General features: G+C 35.2%; 1 protein-coding gene across 1 annotated transcript; it reads right to left on the bottom strand.

Moving 5' to 3' along the window:
* Positions 1 to 3,004: 3,004 nt before the first annotated feature.
* LOC116173728 (glutaminyl-peptide cyclotransferase-like) lies at positions 3,005 to 10,733 on the bottom strand. Its single transcript, XM_031491398.1, has 6 exons — positions 10,473 to 10,733; positions 10,089 to 10,419; positions 4,368 to 4,692; positions 4,189 to 4,322; positions 3,997 to 4,138; positions 3,005 to 3,507 (listed from the first exon to the last, which is right to left on the bottom strand). Exons 1-6 carry the CDS (start codon positions 10,539 to 10,541, stop codon positions 3,453 to 3,455), a joined length of 1,056 nt encoding a protein of 351 aa, XP_031347258.1. The 5' UTR covers positions 10,542 to 10,733; the 3' UTR covers positions 3,005 to 3,452.
* Positions 10,734 to 19,787: the final 9,054 nt, after the last annotated feature.

Below are 19,787 nucleotides of genomic sequence, written 5' to 3'. Positions count from 1 at the left end.
ACTATTTCATTTGGAAATCAACCTTGCATTTTTGCCTCGAAGTTTACAATGTATTTCTTATGGCAATAATTCCAGTTTTGAAAAAGTTTGGTGCAAAATGGCCCAACCTTTTTATTTTGGTAGTTTTTTTTTTAAATAACGTTTATAAAATGTTGCATATGCTTTTTAATTTAGACAGAAATGGAAACAGATAAGTTCAACGTTCATTTTGACATTCATTAGCCTCTTTATAGTTGTTTCGTGCATCAAACTTCTGTCATCAGACCATGCCTGATCGGAGCTGATGTTCTTGGATGACTAAAAATGTACTCCGAACATTAGTTCCAGGTTTGAAACGCTATTTTTTTTCCTTCTGAAAGGTTTCACCCTGTATATACAACTTACGACGATGCACACATTTTTGAGAACTGGCAACCTGGAAACCACGCAATTTTTAAAAGGGGAAAGCTGGGCGCGTTGGTTACATTTGTCCTTGGATGAATAATGGTCGAAGCATTTGCCACAAGAGTTTGAACCGGAACCGTTATTAGTGCCAAAGAACCGGTATTTTCGTCTCCCTTTCTAAAAACATATTCTTCTTACCCTTAACATATGTGAAATAAAATCAAATGGAAGCGTTTTACTTTTCACGTCTATATCTCAAATGATTTGAGAGTGAACTTCGGTTCCATCTTTAATAGCCACTCCGTATAATGGAACCCGATGTTCACACCAAGGGCGGTACGAAGAATACACATAAAATATCATTTTTGTTTATGGTTAAGAGCTCAGGCGCCTGCTTTAGGACATGGCCTGTCTCATTATGTAAGAGTTAGGGGGTATCAAGATCCATTCCATTCCATATAGCAGTTTTCATGTAACATAAAAATTGAAATGTTCAGGAGTCATGACAAAGTATCACATTTGGCATTGATGCTAACTATAAGATGGTGAAATCACCCTGTATATTCATCTCAAATAAAAGCCCTTTGGAAAATTCCACTTTTTACTACCTATGTAGGTATCAAAAATTATATGCCTGTGTCACGCAGTTAAGTTAAAGCTGAAATGTTTGTTGTTATTTTGTGTTATTTAATGCAGGTAGTAATTTTTGCATTTCTTTACATCGTATTTGTGTTTTGTACATTTTATTTTTTTGTGTTTGAATCTTTATGTTTTTGAAATTTACTTGGTTTAACCGCAATGCAGAATCACATATGTGATATCGTTATGCTATTGTTTGTCATTGTTTACGTTTTTGGTGTGATGCTTGCTTAATTTATGTTTATTGATGTTGATTACTTGGTCTTGTCCCTGAAGTAACATTCATATAAATTTTGACCATTTAATTTTATTATGTGGAAATTACCGATTCGTTTGATGTATGTACTGACTTTTATTGGTAACTAACAATTTTCTCCGTGAATGAAGCAGTCACGGGGGTGGTAAAAACTGTAGTCAAAATTGAGCTATGGCACCTAATTCCGTGATTGTCTTCGACTTTCAACTGTAGACTCGAAACCAGGGGCGGGCTACCTATCTTGCAGGAGCGGGATTACGCTAATCAAAGCTCTTCAGTTTAGAATCTATGTGCGATAAATGAGTGGCGATTCAATAATTTCCACATATCTTGTTTTTAGTTAAATTTGCCTACAAAACCATGTAATTTTCCATCTTGCTTTTAACAAAAGGACTTTATTGCACCAAAGATGAGTCACATCGTGTGTATTTCACCCTTTCTTAGAATCTTGGCACCTGCTTACCTGACCCATAATTCCCAAAACTTGTTTTTAACCTAAATGTTACCTCTTGAAGTTTACCTACTACTACTTTTTGTGATGATATAATTTTATGTTACGCATTCACATCATTACAAACAATTTGATATTAATTTGACGGCTGGTTTTTTTTACTGGTAAGTTCTTTTTTCCCCAGCCTATTTCTATTTTTATTCGGTGAACTACCATTTTCAAAGTTTATTTTTGCAATGTAATTTATTTCGACTTAAATTTCCGAGCTTTTACAATCAATAATAATTGTGATCATTATTAAACAAACTTTTCATGCGTTTAAATTCAAAAACTCTGACAGATGTGTTATATCACAAAACCAAAGGTAACTTCCTCCGATTGTCTTTGAAAAATAATTTGATTAGGTATAGCATCAGGACCCTGTTCTTGTGAAACCTAAGTAAGATTACGGGTCATTAAAAATTTGCAATGACTGAAAGAAAGGAACAAGTTGTGTCTGTCTAATGATAATCTTTAGTTCTGCGATAATAGCAACATTCACCGGCCACCAGGATTCCATTGTTTTTCCAGCACATCAGATTTTATGTTCATATTTAAATCACAATCATAGATGGAAACACTGGAACCAGTGTTGGCTATTAATACCAATAAACCACGATTAGCTCTTTATTTAATATATTGTAGTCGTTTTTTGATATTTTTGTTTCACTTTTTATAATTAATAAAAAAGAGATGCAATAGTAAAGATAGAAACGATGTTTATGCTTTTTTATTTAGCAAATTTCACACAAAACAATTTGATTGAAGTTTTTTGCCTTATTCATTGCTGACCGGGACAAGATAACAAACTGGCTGTGACACGGTGGCTGTACTTTTTGAGCACCCCATGATTCTGCGCCTATAGAAGTTGGTAAACGAAAAATAGAAAAACATTTTTACTTCTTTATTGTAGGTAACACTTAAAAGTAAAAAACAAACAAAAATACCATTGCGGTTTGAATATAAAATCATGTCTTAACTTTAATGCCATTTTATTGTTGCTGTGCAACTTACACTCGAATTTGTATCTTTAAGTACATGTTTAGTGAATGAAAACGTTTAGAAAAATAGAGATTTTTGTACCAATGTTATTAGTGTACATTCTACGGAAGACATTCTCAGTCGAGGTCATTTTCACAAAAAGATGATTACTTTTTATGGAAACCTGTTACGGTAAATCTTGTTCTTAATGATAACTGTCTTAATCATTATATGATATATTAATCACACATTAATAAACACTTATCACTTCAACAATTTATTACACTCTCACTGGTTTCAGTCGACGGCCATTTGTACCGTAATTAATTAATTCAAGTTTATTGGTGCAAACGGCCATAAGTAACTTATTCTTAGACTTCTACTATAAAATGATGTACTAATTTCCTTGCACTAAACCTGTTGCCAACATGACACAGAGAATTTCCCTAGCAAAAACTTGGAAGTTAATGTAACACGCCTAAAAGTATTACGTCATTTTATAGGTAAATTAATCAACAATAGAAAGTACAAAGGAATGCTTATCTAATAGTGCACATGTGGGAGGACACACTACATGAATTTGTTGCATTTAACACGCCCACAGTTGATTCAGACTATTTTGCAATTGTTTTTGATATTGCCACATGAGCACTATTACACCCTGCACTAGGAAGACAAACAATAATTACCATACACCATGCTTTACAATTCTTCTTTTTTTTCCTGGACCGTTTCCTGTTTTAAATCGTCTCCAAAGCTGATCGAAAGAAAAGGACCGTTAGAAATTGTAATGCAAAACTCGAGTAATTTATTTTGTAAAGTAGAACTGAGATACAATTACCAATGTCTAAAACTTAGACCAGATCGTCATTATTGTGCACACAAAAAAAAATTACTAGAGGTAAATCAGATCGTACTTTGAGGGAAGAAAGAAGTGGCGGCATTTTCAGATTGAGTATAAGTTGGTGCAAAGCAAAGTTTGAAATGTAGGAAAGTGAAAAACTGGGTTACGAGTGTATCAAACTGTAAGTAGGTAAGACTGATTACACATTCGGTGTGCGTAAATATGCAAGAGCAGTGGATGAATAAAAAGTATCAAAAACACGTTGCACCAACCTATTATGCATACAGGGTGCTTAGTCTCTTCTGAATATATTAGATGCCGCAACACCCTGTATATAAATGAGTATTAATACCACCAGTTCCTTTATTAATGAAGCACCATGTTTAAATTTGTGTTACTGACAGATGTAGACTTCTGGCAACGAAAATTCTGAAGATCTTGTTTAGATTTTCGACGACATTCAAGTCAATAGCGCTTGCATCATCCTCGCGCCGGTGCCATACAAACGGAAACGGTGTCGGGATTATGTGCAATATTTTCACACCTTCGAAACAAACATTAGACTGAGCAAGTTAATTTACCCATCACAATTACCTCGATGATAAAATGGAATGTGATCGTCTTCGATAAAAGAATACTGCGAACGGTCTACAAAATACGGCTGCTTATACCCGGTAAGTAATCCCAAACTGGCCAGCTGTTTCTCAGCATTCGACAGCACGTTGTACCTAAACAGATGGATTACAATCGCGAAGGCACCCAACTTATACTACCAAGAGCGGGTGTTTTCGAAAAACGAGTAAAATCTCGGATTCCTCGCGCCAAGCAGATCGAGCAGCACCAAAAGCTCGATGGACTCGATGTGGGATACAGAAGCGCCGTCCGCCGTGTTACGAAGTGTCTGATCCCACTTCTCCGCCAAGTGTTTAGCACCGTAGATCGAATCGTTGGGACCCCACTGCTCGAACGCCTCCTCGCCGTCGAAGAATACCAATTTCAGACTGATATCGGTGCGATTCTTGGCGTTGTCTAGTTCCTTTCGTAGCACCTTCGCCAGGTTTAACATCATCGCGCATGGAACGGCGGAATCGGTCGCACCTCGAATATATAGGAAGGTTACAGGGTTGAAAAAAAGAGCCCTTAACCATTTTATAGCAGATAATAAATTGACATTCTAATAGGTTTGACTCAGTAGGCTAACTCTCTTTAACAGTACGAGTAAAACAAATGATTGTGCACTCTAATGGCATCTGTCATTCTTATTAAAAAAGGGCCGCCGAGCACGAAACAAAATAAAGTTCACAACTATTTTTGACGTCTTATTTAAATTCATTATTTCAGTTTTGTGATATACACGAAGAATAAAAGGTAAATACCCGTAAATATTTTTTTGCAGTACAGCAAAAAAGTAATATTAGTAAAGTAAACAATTTAAAGATTCCAGTATGAATATATGAAAGATATGTTACCTATCTAAAAAAAGTAAATGTTTGCAGTACTTCTTGAGGAAAGATAAGGAATAAACTTTGGAAAATAACACACTTTGAAAAATATTTCATACTATTACAGAATATGGGATTATGGTCAATGTGAGAGAAAATGAATTTGATGTAACAAAATAAATATACAGTGCGCCCAGAATGTGCGAAACGTCGTTATTCACGAATGGATTTTTTTCAAATTAGAGTAAAATGCAAAGAATTCATTGGTCATAATGATTTTGTCCACTTCCGGTTTGGCGGAAAATAACCCCAAATTTAAAAAAAATATAGGTAAACATAGAGAAATTAAAATTGAAAATTGAGACTCAAAAATTAATTTCTCTATGTCTACATCTGAATACTCAAACACAACATGGAGCTCTTCATCAACAAAGTCAAAAAAAATATACACAGTGTTGTATATAAAATGTCCGGGGATATTCCCAGTCAAACTGGAAGTGCACAAAATCACTATTATGATCAATATATTCGACCGTTCCGGGACTTAAGGCGCACTCTGTATAATGATATTTTATGGAAAACAAAAGGAAACCCGAGATGAATCGAGAAAATTATTGCAAAATAGGGCCGATGTTATAGAAAAATAAAAGACACTTTGAAGAACAAGAAGATTCTCGAGGAATATACGGAGATTTGAAGGACATGAACTGAAGAAATTCTCTAGAACTAAAAAGGTAACTGTTGGAGAGCAAAAGGAAAATATTGTAACGTTATTTATAAATTCGGGTTCGATTTATATAAATATTTATTAAACAGAACTAAAACACTATAAAATCCGTACAATTTATATCGATTATTTATATCACTCACACTTCGCAATTTATGTTTCCGCGCTCGATGTTTACGTACTCGTTCGGTAGTAGACTGCCGCGATGTTCGGTCCGCAACCATTTATACACGCAAGCAATGTAAGTCCAGTACATTCTCGAATACTCCTACACAATCACGCTATCGCGCGCGTAGAAAATTCCAGAGCGCCAAAGGCGACGTCATGTCTGGAGCATTTCCGTTACAATATGATATTCACATTCGCATAGAAATTGGAGAAATTTAATTACATAGTTTATTTATTAACAATAAATTTATCTATTGTCTTGAAATGAATTGACCTATATCAGTTAAAATATTATTTATTACACACGCATAGACAATTTATGACAACGCTAACTATTTATTACTTCGGCGTTGAAATTGGAACTGAACCGAAACACAATTCGATTTGCTTATGGAAAATTAATGTAAAGGCAAGATTTTGAGGAAATTTCTAGGAAACTCGAAGCTATCGACATGACATTTTTTAGAAAATATGAAGGGTTTGTGGAAATTATACCGATTTTTGAAAAAATGCTGTTATTGTGTTATATAGAAAGTAGGAAAATGCAAGGTCCTACAAGTTTTGTTGAAATTGGTAATTTAGGAAAGATGAAAAGTAAGGAAATTTGATAATATTAACAATCCCACTTTTATGAACATCTGAGATGGTATACCAATCTAAGTGTGCTAGGGGTCACTTTAATTTACCCCCACCATATCTGGAAGAAACACTATCCACCTATTACTACCCCGGAGATAAACTCCAGGTACTTACTCAATTTTAGAAGATGAGTGGAGCTGATGGACGAAAAAACCACCAAAGATGGAGGGACTGGGAATCGAATTCGAAAAATATTAAAAAATAAAAAATAAAATAATTTTTTTGTACACCTTGTATATTTTGATCTAAAAACATAACAAAAAATTCTCTTTTCAAAAATATGGCAAACTGGGGATGACATAGAACACACTAAAGATTTTTTGAATCACTTGATTTTTTTAAATATTAATTTAAAAAATCAAGTGATTCAAAAAAATTCGAAAAATATTTTTTAAAAAACATTTTTTAATGGAACACATTGTATATTTTAGCCTAAAAGGTATCATGGCAAATTCTCCTTTCAAAAATATAATACACTAGAGAAGTTATTTTAAAATTAAAAAATGAATTTCAGTTTTGAAATGTAACCTTGTATATTTTCTTTTCAAAAATATGAACCTAGAGATGATGTTACTAAAAAAATCAGGTAATTAAAAAAATTCGAAAAATATTAAAAATGTCATTTTTTAAATAGAGCATCTTGTATATTTTAGTAAAAAAATATAACTCTTTACAAAGAATATGACACACTAGGGATGATAAAAAATTCAAATGATCCAAAAAAAATCGAATTCAAATATTTAAAAAATTTAATAAAGAATGTCATTTTTTAAATGTAACAGCTTGTATATTTTAATCTAAAAAGATAGAATATAAAGTTCTCTTCTCAAAAATATGACCCACTAAATCAAGTGATTCAAAAAATTTGAGAAAGAATTTCGTTTTTCAAATGGAATACCTTGTATATTTTAATCTAAAAGATAGCATTTGAAAAAATTCGAAAAATTCAATTCAAAAAAAGATTAAAAAAAGGTTCGAATAATTTAAAAAAATACAAAACAATTTTGAACTTTTTGAAATCTTTTTTGTATCTTTTTGAACCAATATAGAATTTTTTTGTGTTTTCAGAATGTAATATACTACCTTTTTAAGATATTATATACAGGATGTTCCAGTAAAAAATGAGGTCCGATAACTTTTTATCTGACCACGTATATTTAACAATCACCATAAAAAAACTTTTGTAATAAACATTTTCGAGTATCTCTTTTAACATGAAAATATAATGCCATTTTGAAATTGATAATTTTTGATTTTCCCCCGAATCTTTTAAGCGAGCGAAAATGTGCAAATTTTGATTTTACGATTTTAAGTTTGACCCTTTAACAAGAACACGACAAATATTACTTTTTTTGATAGCACTAACAAATACTGAGATACCCTGTAAGTACTTCTAGTGTGTTCTTAGAAGTTTAATAGATTTAAATTTGAGCTTGAAGTGAAAGAGCATTTTTGTAATTTTGGAAAAATTTCCTTTTCTTCAAAATAACTAAAAAGACTATTAATGGTACATAACATTTTATGGGGAACCAAAATTGTAGTTTTTGCTTTTTTGAAAATTTTCGTTTTTTTTCGGTAGGATAAAAATTAAGTGCATACTTATGGTGGTAGTCCTACATAGTAAAATGGACAAATCCTTTCAAAAATCAGGGGGTAAAGAAATGTAATTCATATAAGAAACAAAAATAAAGGTTTTTTCAAACATTTCCAAAAAGGTTCCATGAGTTTTCCCAGAAAAAATGCATTTTTTTTGTTATTTCACGTTGTGGCGTTTGACCAACCTTTAAAAAGCTATTGCTCCGTTGGTATTGACCTAATACGTTGAGAAGAACTTACTTGATTGGTGGAACGTATTTGCATGATCGATGACCGTATTACAAAAAATGAAAGTAGTCGGAATTTTGTTGTTGGTTGAGCAGCTGGGGACAATGTGCGTTAAGTCACGATAGCGTTCACGTCAAGCGGGTAAGAAAGGATTAAGTCAATCGCTCGTGAATTTGCGCGGAGTGGTTTTATAATTGGTGAAGAATTCAGATGAAGATAAATCAAACGCGGAGAAAATGACTTTCACTTGGAAGGGGTAGTTTCCGGTTTACCTACCACACAGTAAATACGAACAAACCCGTAAAGTTCTAAACGCAATCTATGCGCCTGACAGTTAACTCAACGGAAAATTTAAGGTCGACCAAGATCGTCATGTAAACAAAAAAAAGTGTAAGTACCTATTCTTATTTGATTTCGAGTAGTAATTTCAAAGTAAGTTAAGGGTTTCATTTTCGATTTACAGTTTTTGTCGAGGTTTGAAAAAAATTTGGTCACATGTGCTTATACTAGTCCAGTGAATTTTGAGTTTCATGTTAAGTTTAGGCAAGCCGAGTGGTAGTTAGTAAAATAAAAATACTAAAGTAAAACCATTTTGTGTCGAATGCTCGGTTGAATGGTACAGTCATTTAGATAGAGATTGAAATTAAATTGATGTCGACGAAAAAATAAAAATAGCTTACAAAATCTACTGAGTAACATATCAAAAAATTCATCTCCGAAAATGACCGCGAAATTTATTTAAAACGATTGATTACGTCAGCTGATTGTGTTAATCCAAAGGTAACTGGACGCTCATTGGCTCATTTAAATTTATTCCGTAGCGCGCGCTCAAATCGCGGCATGTGCTAATCGACGTTGGATAAAATTTCAACAATTTTAAACATAAAAAATAGGGATTGTAGGACATGGGTTCACACATCAAATTTAAAGACAATTAATTTCTCTACCACAGATTTTTTCATTGACAGAAAATTAATTTGAACTTTTCCTAAATGGGATAGATTGACTGAACTAAAAATTCTGTTGACTTCATTGAAGTGATTTTCAATAACGAATAATGAGGTGACAGTTTCATTTATTTTGATTGGTAGTAGCCCTAAAATTATGTGTGACATTTACACATTTTTGGCCATCCATACATGTTGTTTTAAATGTCCACTCGAGTATCTATTCCGCAAAAAGATAAAATGTTATAATGGTTTTGTTATCAGTCTAAATAACACCGATATCACGATTTCCTATGCTTTTAATTTAAATCGATATTTAAATTATACAAAATACTAATAATTAAATTGGAATTATTATTCAAATTGCTTTAACTCGTATACCATTGAATAATATTCAGATTCTTTATTCAATGCTGGTACTGAAGACATCTGAATGTTCGAATACTGGACATAACTGTGCATTGAGGTTGTGATGATACCCGAAACAAATTCCTAATGCATTTCAAAAGTATCTAAGAATTTTTTAGCAGTTTGAAATACTACTTGAGTATTCAATTATTCTGTGAGAGCCCTAGAAGATATATTTCATTCTCAAATGCTACACTTTTTAAATTATGTTCTTCAGCATGACTAAAACAAAAATGTATCATGTTTTAGACATAAATATCACATTAGCTTATTATACCTTTTGTTTTAAACATGCCAACCTTGAGAAGCTAAACATATGTTAACATCGCTCAGACCTACCTATGAAATCAAACTCCTCGAAGTACTTGCTATCATAATGGCACGCCAAACTTATAAATTTGGCAGCGTTCGGGTTTAACCTCGCAACGATATTCTTGAAAGTAAGCGTACCGAAAATGGGGGTTCTCTCCTGAAATTCGTCGACTTCAATTTCGTACCCGAGCTTGTCTAATTCATTTATAATGTATTTCGCTACATTTTTGTGCCCTTCGGTTCCAACGACTCTCGGTACTAATAAATGTTTAAATGTTTCCTTTGTGTACTGCGTGTCGGTTAGATCGGAAAGGTAGTGCACTTGTCTATCATTTAGCGTCTGTCGGGATGAAGTGCCCTAAAAACAAAAAGGAGTTACTTACGGCTATGTTGATTTGAAAATACACTCACTTTCGCCGCTGCTGAGAATTTAAAAACAAAAACCAAAATATTCAAGGTTAGGACATTAATTATATTCATGTTGACGCGCGGAATGTTAGAAGTAAACAAGGTAGGTCGGTACAATGAACATAAGGTGCTTGCCACTTTCTGTTAAATTAATATGCTATAAATAAAGAACATATTAAAGGGGGATTACAGTGATAACCACCTCCCAAATCCCACGTATAGTTTTCTTGTGTTGACAGTAACCATGGCAATTGTTTGTGGAGACGTCAGCACATTATCTACAGGCTGTTCTTTACGAACTAGTTGTAGTGGTACCCTACTTGCAGATGTGTTCCACACTGACTCCCTCTCCCTGTACTGCGTAAACGCAAGCGCGCTAAAATTTGAATTTGTGTACAGCTGTCAAGTGTAACGGGTAAATAATATACACATAACCTGCAAACGTTATAATTGAAGATAATTTAGCTTACCTGCTTACCTATTATATTATGTAGTAGGTAGGTATATGAAAATGCCATGTTATCAAGATGAATTTTGTTGTTATCTACATTTGGAGTGCATGGTCATAGAATATGCCAAAGGCGATATTAGGAAACTGCTTCGGTAAGTACTGTAATAGTTAATTAGAAAGAGTTAATGACATTTACTTACAGCAATAACGTTACAGACAGACCAACATTGATCTATGGTAAAGAGAGAGTCCGGTGCTGAACGAATCACAAAAAACCAGACGACAAGGATCATGACTGATAGCTAAAGTAGAGGTTTGCTTTCAAGTTGGCGCTATAATGTATTTAATTGGAATTCACAGTAGTGACCGAAGGCTTTAATTCGAGAAGAAGAACATATATTCTTTCCGAAAATACAGCGACATTTGGTTTGTAATATGGAAGTCAGCTGGAACTGGTATTATAAACAAAACAAATGGTGGCACGTTAAAGCAAATTCAAATTTTAGCGCGCTTGCGTTTGCGCAGTACAGGGAGTCAGTGTGGAACACATCTGCAAGTGTGGTACCCTCTAACCCGCATGCGGTACAAGTAATTTGCTTTCAAGTGTAGTATGATCTTTGCTTTCAATTTGTCACTACTACGTCTGTTTATTATGTTTCTTTTGCTTTTTAATGCTTAATTAGAAATTTTAAATAGAAACAGATATAAAATATTTTAGAGTGAGAAATATCGAAAATGATCTATTTATATGTACCTACAAAGGAAAATAAATTACCTACTTATGTCATAAATATTCTGATAGGTATAAGAATATTATAATATTAGAAACTTAGTACTTAGCCATTGATATGCACACTATAATCAATAGTATTTCGGACACCTTATGGTTAAAATATGCAATATGTTTGCCTTTATTAGAATATTTGTTAAAATTTTCAAAAATATCTCTACAAATAAGAAAGTTGACATTTCGCAATTTGCGCATGCGCACATCGGACTTTTACAATATACGATATGCTTGTCTTTACTAGAAGAATCTCTTGTTAGAATTTGAAAAAAAAGTCTCTCCATATAGATATGAAAGGTGACATTGCGCATGCGCAAACTAACCGTCAAGATTTTTCTTGATTGAAGTGCCAGAGCCACAAGCTACCGAATGCAAACAGAACAATCTAAATATCTTGAAAACTGAGGGAGTAGTTAAGATCTCGGACGCATGAAGTGTTATAAATAGCGCATTCCAAGATGAGTTGGAAAATGCGCTAAAAATACCTTCGACAGAAGATTAATGCTAGAGAATGATGACGGTACTTCTCTCATAAATCGAATACATATTAAAAATTGGCTACCCATTATAGTGTCCATTAGATTAGCGTAATCAATATGAATTCGTTCCCAATTGTTTTAAGGGTTCATCCCAATGGGTGTAGTCAGGGCCGGATTGACGGGGGGGTATGGGGGGGTGTCACACCCCCCCTAACGCGTGACCATCGTCGGCAAAACTTCAGTTAGTCGGCACTCGGCAAATCGCTATTCAAATGAAATTAATTAAATTAATATTGGAAAAAAATTGCGTAAAATACGCCGGTAAGCCGGAAAACCGTTTTGTAGCAAAATGAAGAAATATTGGTTGTTACTCTCATTGATATTACGAGGATGTAGATCCATTACCTTTCATGGTTAAAGGTCGCTTAAAAATGTTCCGCAAATTTTTCTAGCCGTTATGTTTGCATGGGTTTAAAAGTTGCGATAGGAATAGATGGTAGATAAGTATACAGGGTGGTCATTTTTAGCGCCTGACGATGGGATCTCTTATGTTGAAAACTAATGGTCAAATTGGTGTAAAGTTAAATTTAAAATGCGAATCAATCATTGAAACCACTTGTGGGATACCTCTTTTAGTTTCAATAATTAAAAAGAACTGAATTGTACGTTTTAATAATTCTGTATTTAAAAAAAACGAGTATACCTATTTATTTATTTATTTATTTATTATACTTCAGAAATGGGCGGTTTAGAGTATGACATTATTTTTTGAATTTGTTTTGAACGTAGGGGTCACATTGAATTTTTAGATTTTTTTAATAAAGAATTTACTATGGATTTCTATATTACATTTTAAATATAACACTTAATTATTCAATTGTCACAAGAGTGTCTTTTAGACAAAAATCGGTTTTGGATAGATTACTACTTTTAAGTTAATAATAATATATAATAAAATCTTGCCAAAAGAACGCTTTACTACATTTAAAACGACATTTTTATTAATTATCTTGATTATAAATGTAAACTACCAAAGCAAATCCGCAAATGAGTTTGCTGCAATTTCTAAAGCACTGTCGTGAAAATTGAATAATAAGGTATTTTGGTAAAATCAAAGTAGTAAATTAAAAGCTATGGCACGTCAGAGAAAAATAACTCTGATGAAAGTTCATAAGATGAAATTTAGCGACTCTAACGCAAAAAAAAAGTTCTATGCCATTCTGGCCATATTTATCAAATTCCTCTGTAAAGGTCTTCTAAACGTCCCACTTCGACTCGGTTTTCGTGCAAATAGAAATAAAATAGAATCCATATCCATGACAGCCGCGAAAAAAGAGCACTCTGTATAATGACAAATAATAAAATAATAATAATTATTATTACTTTGGTATTTATTATATAGTTTAATTAAAAATCATTTGCGTTCCTCTATGGCGGATAATTGGCTAACTGCCTTATTGGTTCTAAGTAATCAGAAAAAGATATAGCAGACAGTATACATTTGGAAAAAATAGGGTCACAATGGGCAGCGTTAAAATGCCGTCGTTTAATGTTGTACGCCGTACGGTGTATTATTTTGAATTTTTATTGAAGTCGGCATTTTTTATTGCATACACCCCCCTTACTCGGAGCCTCTGACTACGGCCCTGGTCATCGCTAAAGGCAAACACTGTGGTGTAGCCCGCATCATTTAATCTCCAGCATTTTGGCTTTCGATCCTTTTCGGGATCTTCTCAGGTTCCACTTGAGGATCCAGGCGTGTGTCCTTACGGTCTTCGTTTCGAAGAATCACAAATCTCGCCCCCCCCCCCTGGAGCTCGCTAGCTCTGACCTCAAGCTGTCCACCGAAACCTGGTTTGCGCATGTGATCAACAGCGCTCTCCCTCGTGCCGACATTCCGTAAATTGGGGAAAAGCGTCGACTCTGTCAAGGATCCAGGCTTTGATCTTACCGAGAGCCTCCTCTTATTAGCTTTCGGTGCGCCGCCCCGGAGAGTTTTTTAGGCTCTTTAATGCCGGTGCTCTCGGAGTAGTTTGTTGTGTTTTCTGTTTTTCTTGGGCCATAAGAGTGCCACGAGTATGGGGGAAAGAAATGTCCACACGCGTCGAGCCCCCTGCACACGTCTAAGGCGACTTAATACAACGGTGTGGCGCCCGGTGCTCCGAAGTTGGAGCCAGTAGTTGGTGATCATCTATTCAGCGACGCATCTACTTCGGCCCTCTGACTCTTGGAATTTAGGTTTTTGCGATCCAAAAGAAACGCTTCTGGATTCCGCAATAGTTCAAAAGAAGACATAGATCGGTCCGATTAGCTGCTAACACTGATGAGAAAACATTCAAAACCACCCCAAGTTTTCACTTTTAACACAAACAAATGCACTCAAAACTCACAGGGAGTACGTGCTGATGCAACTAACCGGTAGCTCAGAGGTAAGGCTACTGTGAAATGGACCTGGCCGCCCTCAAAGATTGACTATTTGACCTATTGAGGGTTGAGCTCCAAAATTAAACTTACTTATATAATTATACTCGTCATTCATGGACAAAGATTAATTTGTAATAAATAAAGAAAAACAGATTAGGGGCTACGCCAGAATCGCCGATGACATAGTGATTGTAGTACGTAGGGGATTTGAGGAGACCGTATCAGTTAAGAGGCAAGGAGCTTTAAATCTAGTGGGAACATAGTGCGAAGAAGAGGGCTTGTCTGTTAATTCAACAGAAAAAAAACTTCATTAGCTTTTCTCACGTGCATAAGGGCCGACAAAGCTAAAGGACGTTGCAATGTAGGGCACCAAGCTACAGGTAGTGAGAGAAGGTAAATACCTGGGCATTGCGTTTGGCCAAGCACCTAACTTCAAATCACAAATGGAAAAAATAGCGAACAACGTCACAAGGTCCCTGGATATACACTAATATAATACCAGTTATTACGTATGTGTGTGGTAGAATCAGACCTTCGCCCAGAAGAACATACAGATACTGATCAAGCTGCAGCGCAAAGCTTGCCTTAGAATTATGAGGACAATGATAACGTCCCTGACAGTAGCTATAGAGACTATATGAACTGACCGTCACTACACCTGGTAATTATAGCAGAGGCATTCAGACAGGCATACTGGCTGAGAGTCAATGGAGAGGAGGAATCGTCAAGGGTAGGATAACTGAGAGGATAACCAAAACAGTTTGTGATAAAAAAACCTGTTTAAGATGATAATCCCCGCTCGATACGAATGGGAGGGTTATACCAGTATGGTAAAGCTGAATGGAATCGTGCATTACACAAATGGCTCAAAAACTACGGAGGGCACCGGCTGTGGAGTGTACGGAAGGAATTGACAGGGCTTCAGAATCTAGGACAAAAAGCAACCGTGCTCCAAGCCGAGGTATACGCAATCCTGACTGCAGTTGCTCAATTATATTAACAGAAAACCTTACTAAAAGGAAAATCTTTAGAGTAACAGACAACAATTAAAGCACCGAGTGCAGAATTAGACTCATATGTAGTCGATTCAGGACTTTTCCTTGGATGCACACAGAGGTACTAAACGCACTAGGAAGCTCTAACACAGTCACAAGTGGAACTGGCCGCCCCATCGATTATATCTATTTGCTCTTTTAGGAGTGGCGCTCAAAAATCGAAATTGGTTGTAAATGAAAGCTCTTAAATAGCTCGTAATTCCAGTACAAAATTTAATTTGAAAAAAGTAATTCTGATCAGTGGGGGGGCTGAGTCCAAGTAGACTCGGCCACCCCATAAGAAATGTTCGATTCCTAGTGATTAAAGCGAGCTCTAAAATTTTAAGCTTGCGATATGAAAAGCTCCTAAATAGCTCATAAATTGGATACCATTCTTAAATTGATTCACAATGGTGGGGGGGCTAGGTCCAGCGGGGTCATGAAATGACCGAATTTTATAAAAGGTAAAGCCATTGTTTAGGGAAGATGTTGTTTAGCGTTTTAACCGATTTAAACGTAAGATCACTTTTTGTCAATTTTTCGCTATGTACTCATCCGTCACCGTACCATTAATTTTAAAGGTACCTACCTAAGCGTTTGATACTTTCTCTTCAATTCATTTAAAGGGGGCTTATTGTTTCGCTTTTCGTTGATTTGATGCTTCCCTGGACGTAACCGCCCGTAGAGGGCGACTCGACAATACTATAGGTGCTGAAACCAAACGAAACATCCACATGACGTTAACGTAGTTTATACAACACGTATTGGGAAGATATTGATAAAATTATTATAGAATACATGGTACTACACCCCTGGCCGCTCCCAGGATGACATCTATTTGCTCTTTTTAAGAGTGACGCTCAAAAATTGCACTTACTTGTAAATGAAAGCTCTTAAATAACTCGTAATTCATGCATAAAAATTAATTTGAAATAAGTAAACCATAACACAGGAGGGGCTACGTCCAACTGGAGCTGGCCGCCCCATCGATTATATCTATTTGTTCTTTTAGGAGTGGCGCTCAAAAATCGAAATTGATTGTAAATGAAAGCTCTTAAATAGCTCGTAATTCCAGTACAAAATTTAATTTGAAAAAAGTAATTCTGATCAGTGGGGGGGCTGAGTCCAAGTAGACTCGGCCACCCCATAAGAAATGTTCGATTCCTAGTGATTAAAGCGAGCTCTAAAATTTTAAGCTTGCGATATGAAAAGCTCCTAAATAGCTCATAAATTGGATACCATTCTTAAATTAATTCACAATGGGGGGGGGGGGGGCTAGGTCCAGCGGGGTCATTTAATGGAGGGATTGACGGTTTTTCCAGCCAGTACAGCGTATTCGACTAATAAAGTTAAAAAATTTAGACTACTTTAATTAATTGTGCGGCCTGCGATAAACATAAAAATCTGTAATTGGTCTTAAAATGTAGCTCACTATTGAGTAAGCTTCTAATGAGACCACTCACGAATCCGGGTTCGGATAACTTGTTACTGTAACCCGTAGTCATCAACTTTATTTTTGCATATGGCCCGTATAAAAAGTACTCACTGTATTGAGTAGCATTTTTAATTACGAATACAACACATATACGGCACACATACAAAAAAATCAAAAATTGGAAACTGTTGGTTTAAAGAGGATGGTGCAGTCGCGCACAACGCATTTAGAAGTAGACGGTAGGGACTAGGGATGTCCTATGTCTAGTTTTAAATGACAAAAACTCTTCTGAAGGACGCCTAATCTTATGCAACTAAAATAACTTCTTAAAACAAATGAAGTTTTTGCAGTCATATTAATTAATTGGAATATTATTGCTGTGGCTTCCATATTTTTATTTTCGTTCGTGTGTAAAATTCAACTGAAGAAAATGTTGATATACCTACTGTCCATTGGTATTTTAAGAAGCGTAGGAGACTTATTTTATGTGTTGATCACTTTAAAATTAGTGGTTATTTAAATGCGATCCAGATAAGACACTGTAAACAACCTTCAATTGTAACGGAGAATATGAAACCACTGAACTATAATTATACTGGAACGCGAGAGAGAAGGCCACAAGGGGATCTCTGTCCTAGTCTCTCGCATATGCATAGAGCAGCCTATTTGATGTTTTGATTTTTGTGGAAGAGAATCCCATAAGAAACTTAAGGGAAATAGCGACCGAATTGAATATCTCTTCATCATAACCTAATAGCCATTTACATAAAGGTCAGGAAAATGACACATTATACTGGCGAGGAAATATTGAAGTACGAGGCCCCTTTAAACCTAAAAAGTAAGGTTACATGATCCTTATTTTCTCTTAATGTACGTACTTTTACGAAATGTTGCACGTGCAAAGACCTTTAAAAAGAACTGTTTGCTTTAAAACGCATGGATCGCAACACGATATTTATACTAAACGGTTGCCTCGCTTCCAAACAACCAATAAAACGCGCTGCCACTTGTGACGTACTTCAGTCCGCAGTGAGCACCGCCCACCACACAATTCTCATGTACTAAGTATATGCATTTGGTGATAATTCTAATAGCAAAAAGAGTTAATTTTTGCATATTTGTGTTTGTTATTGTAATGATATTTTAAGAAACAATCATGAGTAGGTAGTTTATTTTTTTGGCATTTCCACAGTGGCCGGTATACATATACGTATTACGTACGATCGTCGGCATTTGCTATACGTTTATAGGGCCGATTCTACAATGTAGGTATATACCGAGAATAAGCTATACCTACCTAAAATAGAATAAAATGTCGACGGTTGCGTTTGGTTACAATTATGTCAACCAATGACGTACATGTTGCTATGGCAGTTATTCCAGGGAGATCTTATTCTGCGTAAAAGTGTAATTGTAAAACCGGAAAGGTTTATAATTTAGTATTACATGCATAATTATCTTGATATATAAAATTATTAAATTATTTAGCTCTAATGTCTTGCTTGTCCCTGTACCTATACAAGTACACCTTACATCTTAAACACATAGCTCTGGTGTTGAAAATTCAGGTGTTCATGGAGTGGTTACTGGTTACGTCATTTGGATCCTGAAGAAATCTTCTCTCTTCTTCTACTAATCGCTTGCGTTCCCTTGTCCTAACTCTTTTTTACCAGATGTAGGTATCTAATTTCCAATGGAGTGTCATTCATTGGTAAAAAGTGCAAATACGCGGAGGATTGAACTTGTATTTCCTGAAGCATTTGTTGATCCATTCCAGTCTTAATGAAGCATAAGTTTCGCGGGCACACACGGCACGGTTCCAGTTTAATTTAGACTTATAGGTAACCAATAATTCAATACCTTGAAAGAAAATTAACATATTAATAAGAAATGCAGCATATGAGGGCGAGAGACGCATACAATACACCTTTGCACGATGGCCGTGGTACAAACGTCAAGCATACGTCAAGCATACAAAAACGTCAGAAAATTCTACGGCAGGCGAGAGTACGGCACACGTGGGAAGTTCCCCTCTCTCTCCGCACCCGCAAACTGCAGTGCCTGAGGCAACCGTTTAGTATACGGACCGCGTGGGATCGCAGTACGAAGATAAGAACATTGAATTTGATAGTTATAAATTCAATGATAAGAATATAAAATTCACATAAAGAAAGGACGCCAATGGATAGCAATTAATGCATAAATAAACCACTTTCTAAACATGTTCGCCAATTCCTTAAGTAAAAAACCCTAAAAAATTAAAGCGCCAAATTCGAACTGTCCGCACTATTTTTCGATCACCCGGTATATATATTATCATTATTATCAAAGAATAAGGCAAGTAGGACAAGAAATCAAGAAAATAAAGTTAAACCAAGAACATGCAGAACAAATAGAAACATTTAAATACTAGGAGTATGGATAGATAGAGGGCAACATAGGAAAAAAAATTAACGAGAACGAAACCAAATCGTACCATAGCTACAGCAATACCACAGATAATTGGGTGTTTTATCTGTGGCCAATACATTCATACGAAAGAAAAACAAATATGATAATACACAATATCATTTTTACACAACTTTGCCCGTTCGTCCGTCCGCTCGTTCGTTGAGACGCTACTCTTACTAGTCTTTTATCTTCAGAGCTATTGTTCTACTTTTTTCGCTATTTGGTTCGTTATGGTGTCGAGGCTTGCACCAAAGAAG

This window comes from Photinus pyralis, unplaced genomic scaffold (assembly GCF_008802855.1).
Source record: "Photinus pyralis isolate 1611_PpyrPB1 unplaced genomic scaffold, Ppyr1.3 Ppyr1.4_LG6, whole genome shotgun sequence".
NCBI classification, from domain to species: domain Eukaryota; kingdom Metazoa; phylum Arthropoda; class Insecta; order Coleoptera; family Lampyridae; genus Photinus; species Photinus pyralis.
Note: the sequence above shows the minus strand (reverse complement) of the source record. Positions and strands in the feature narration are given on the sequence as shown.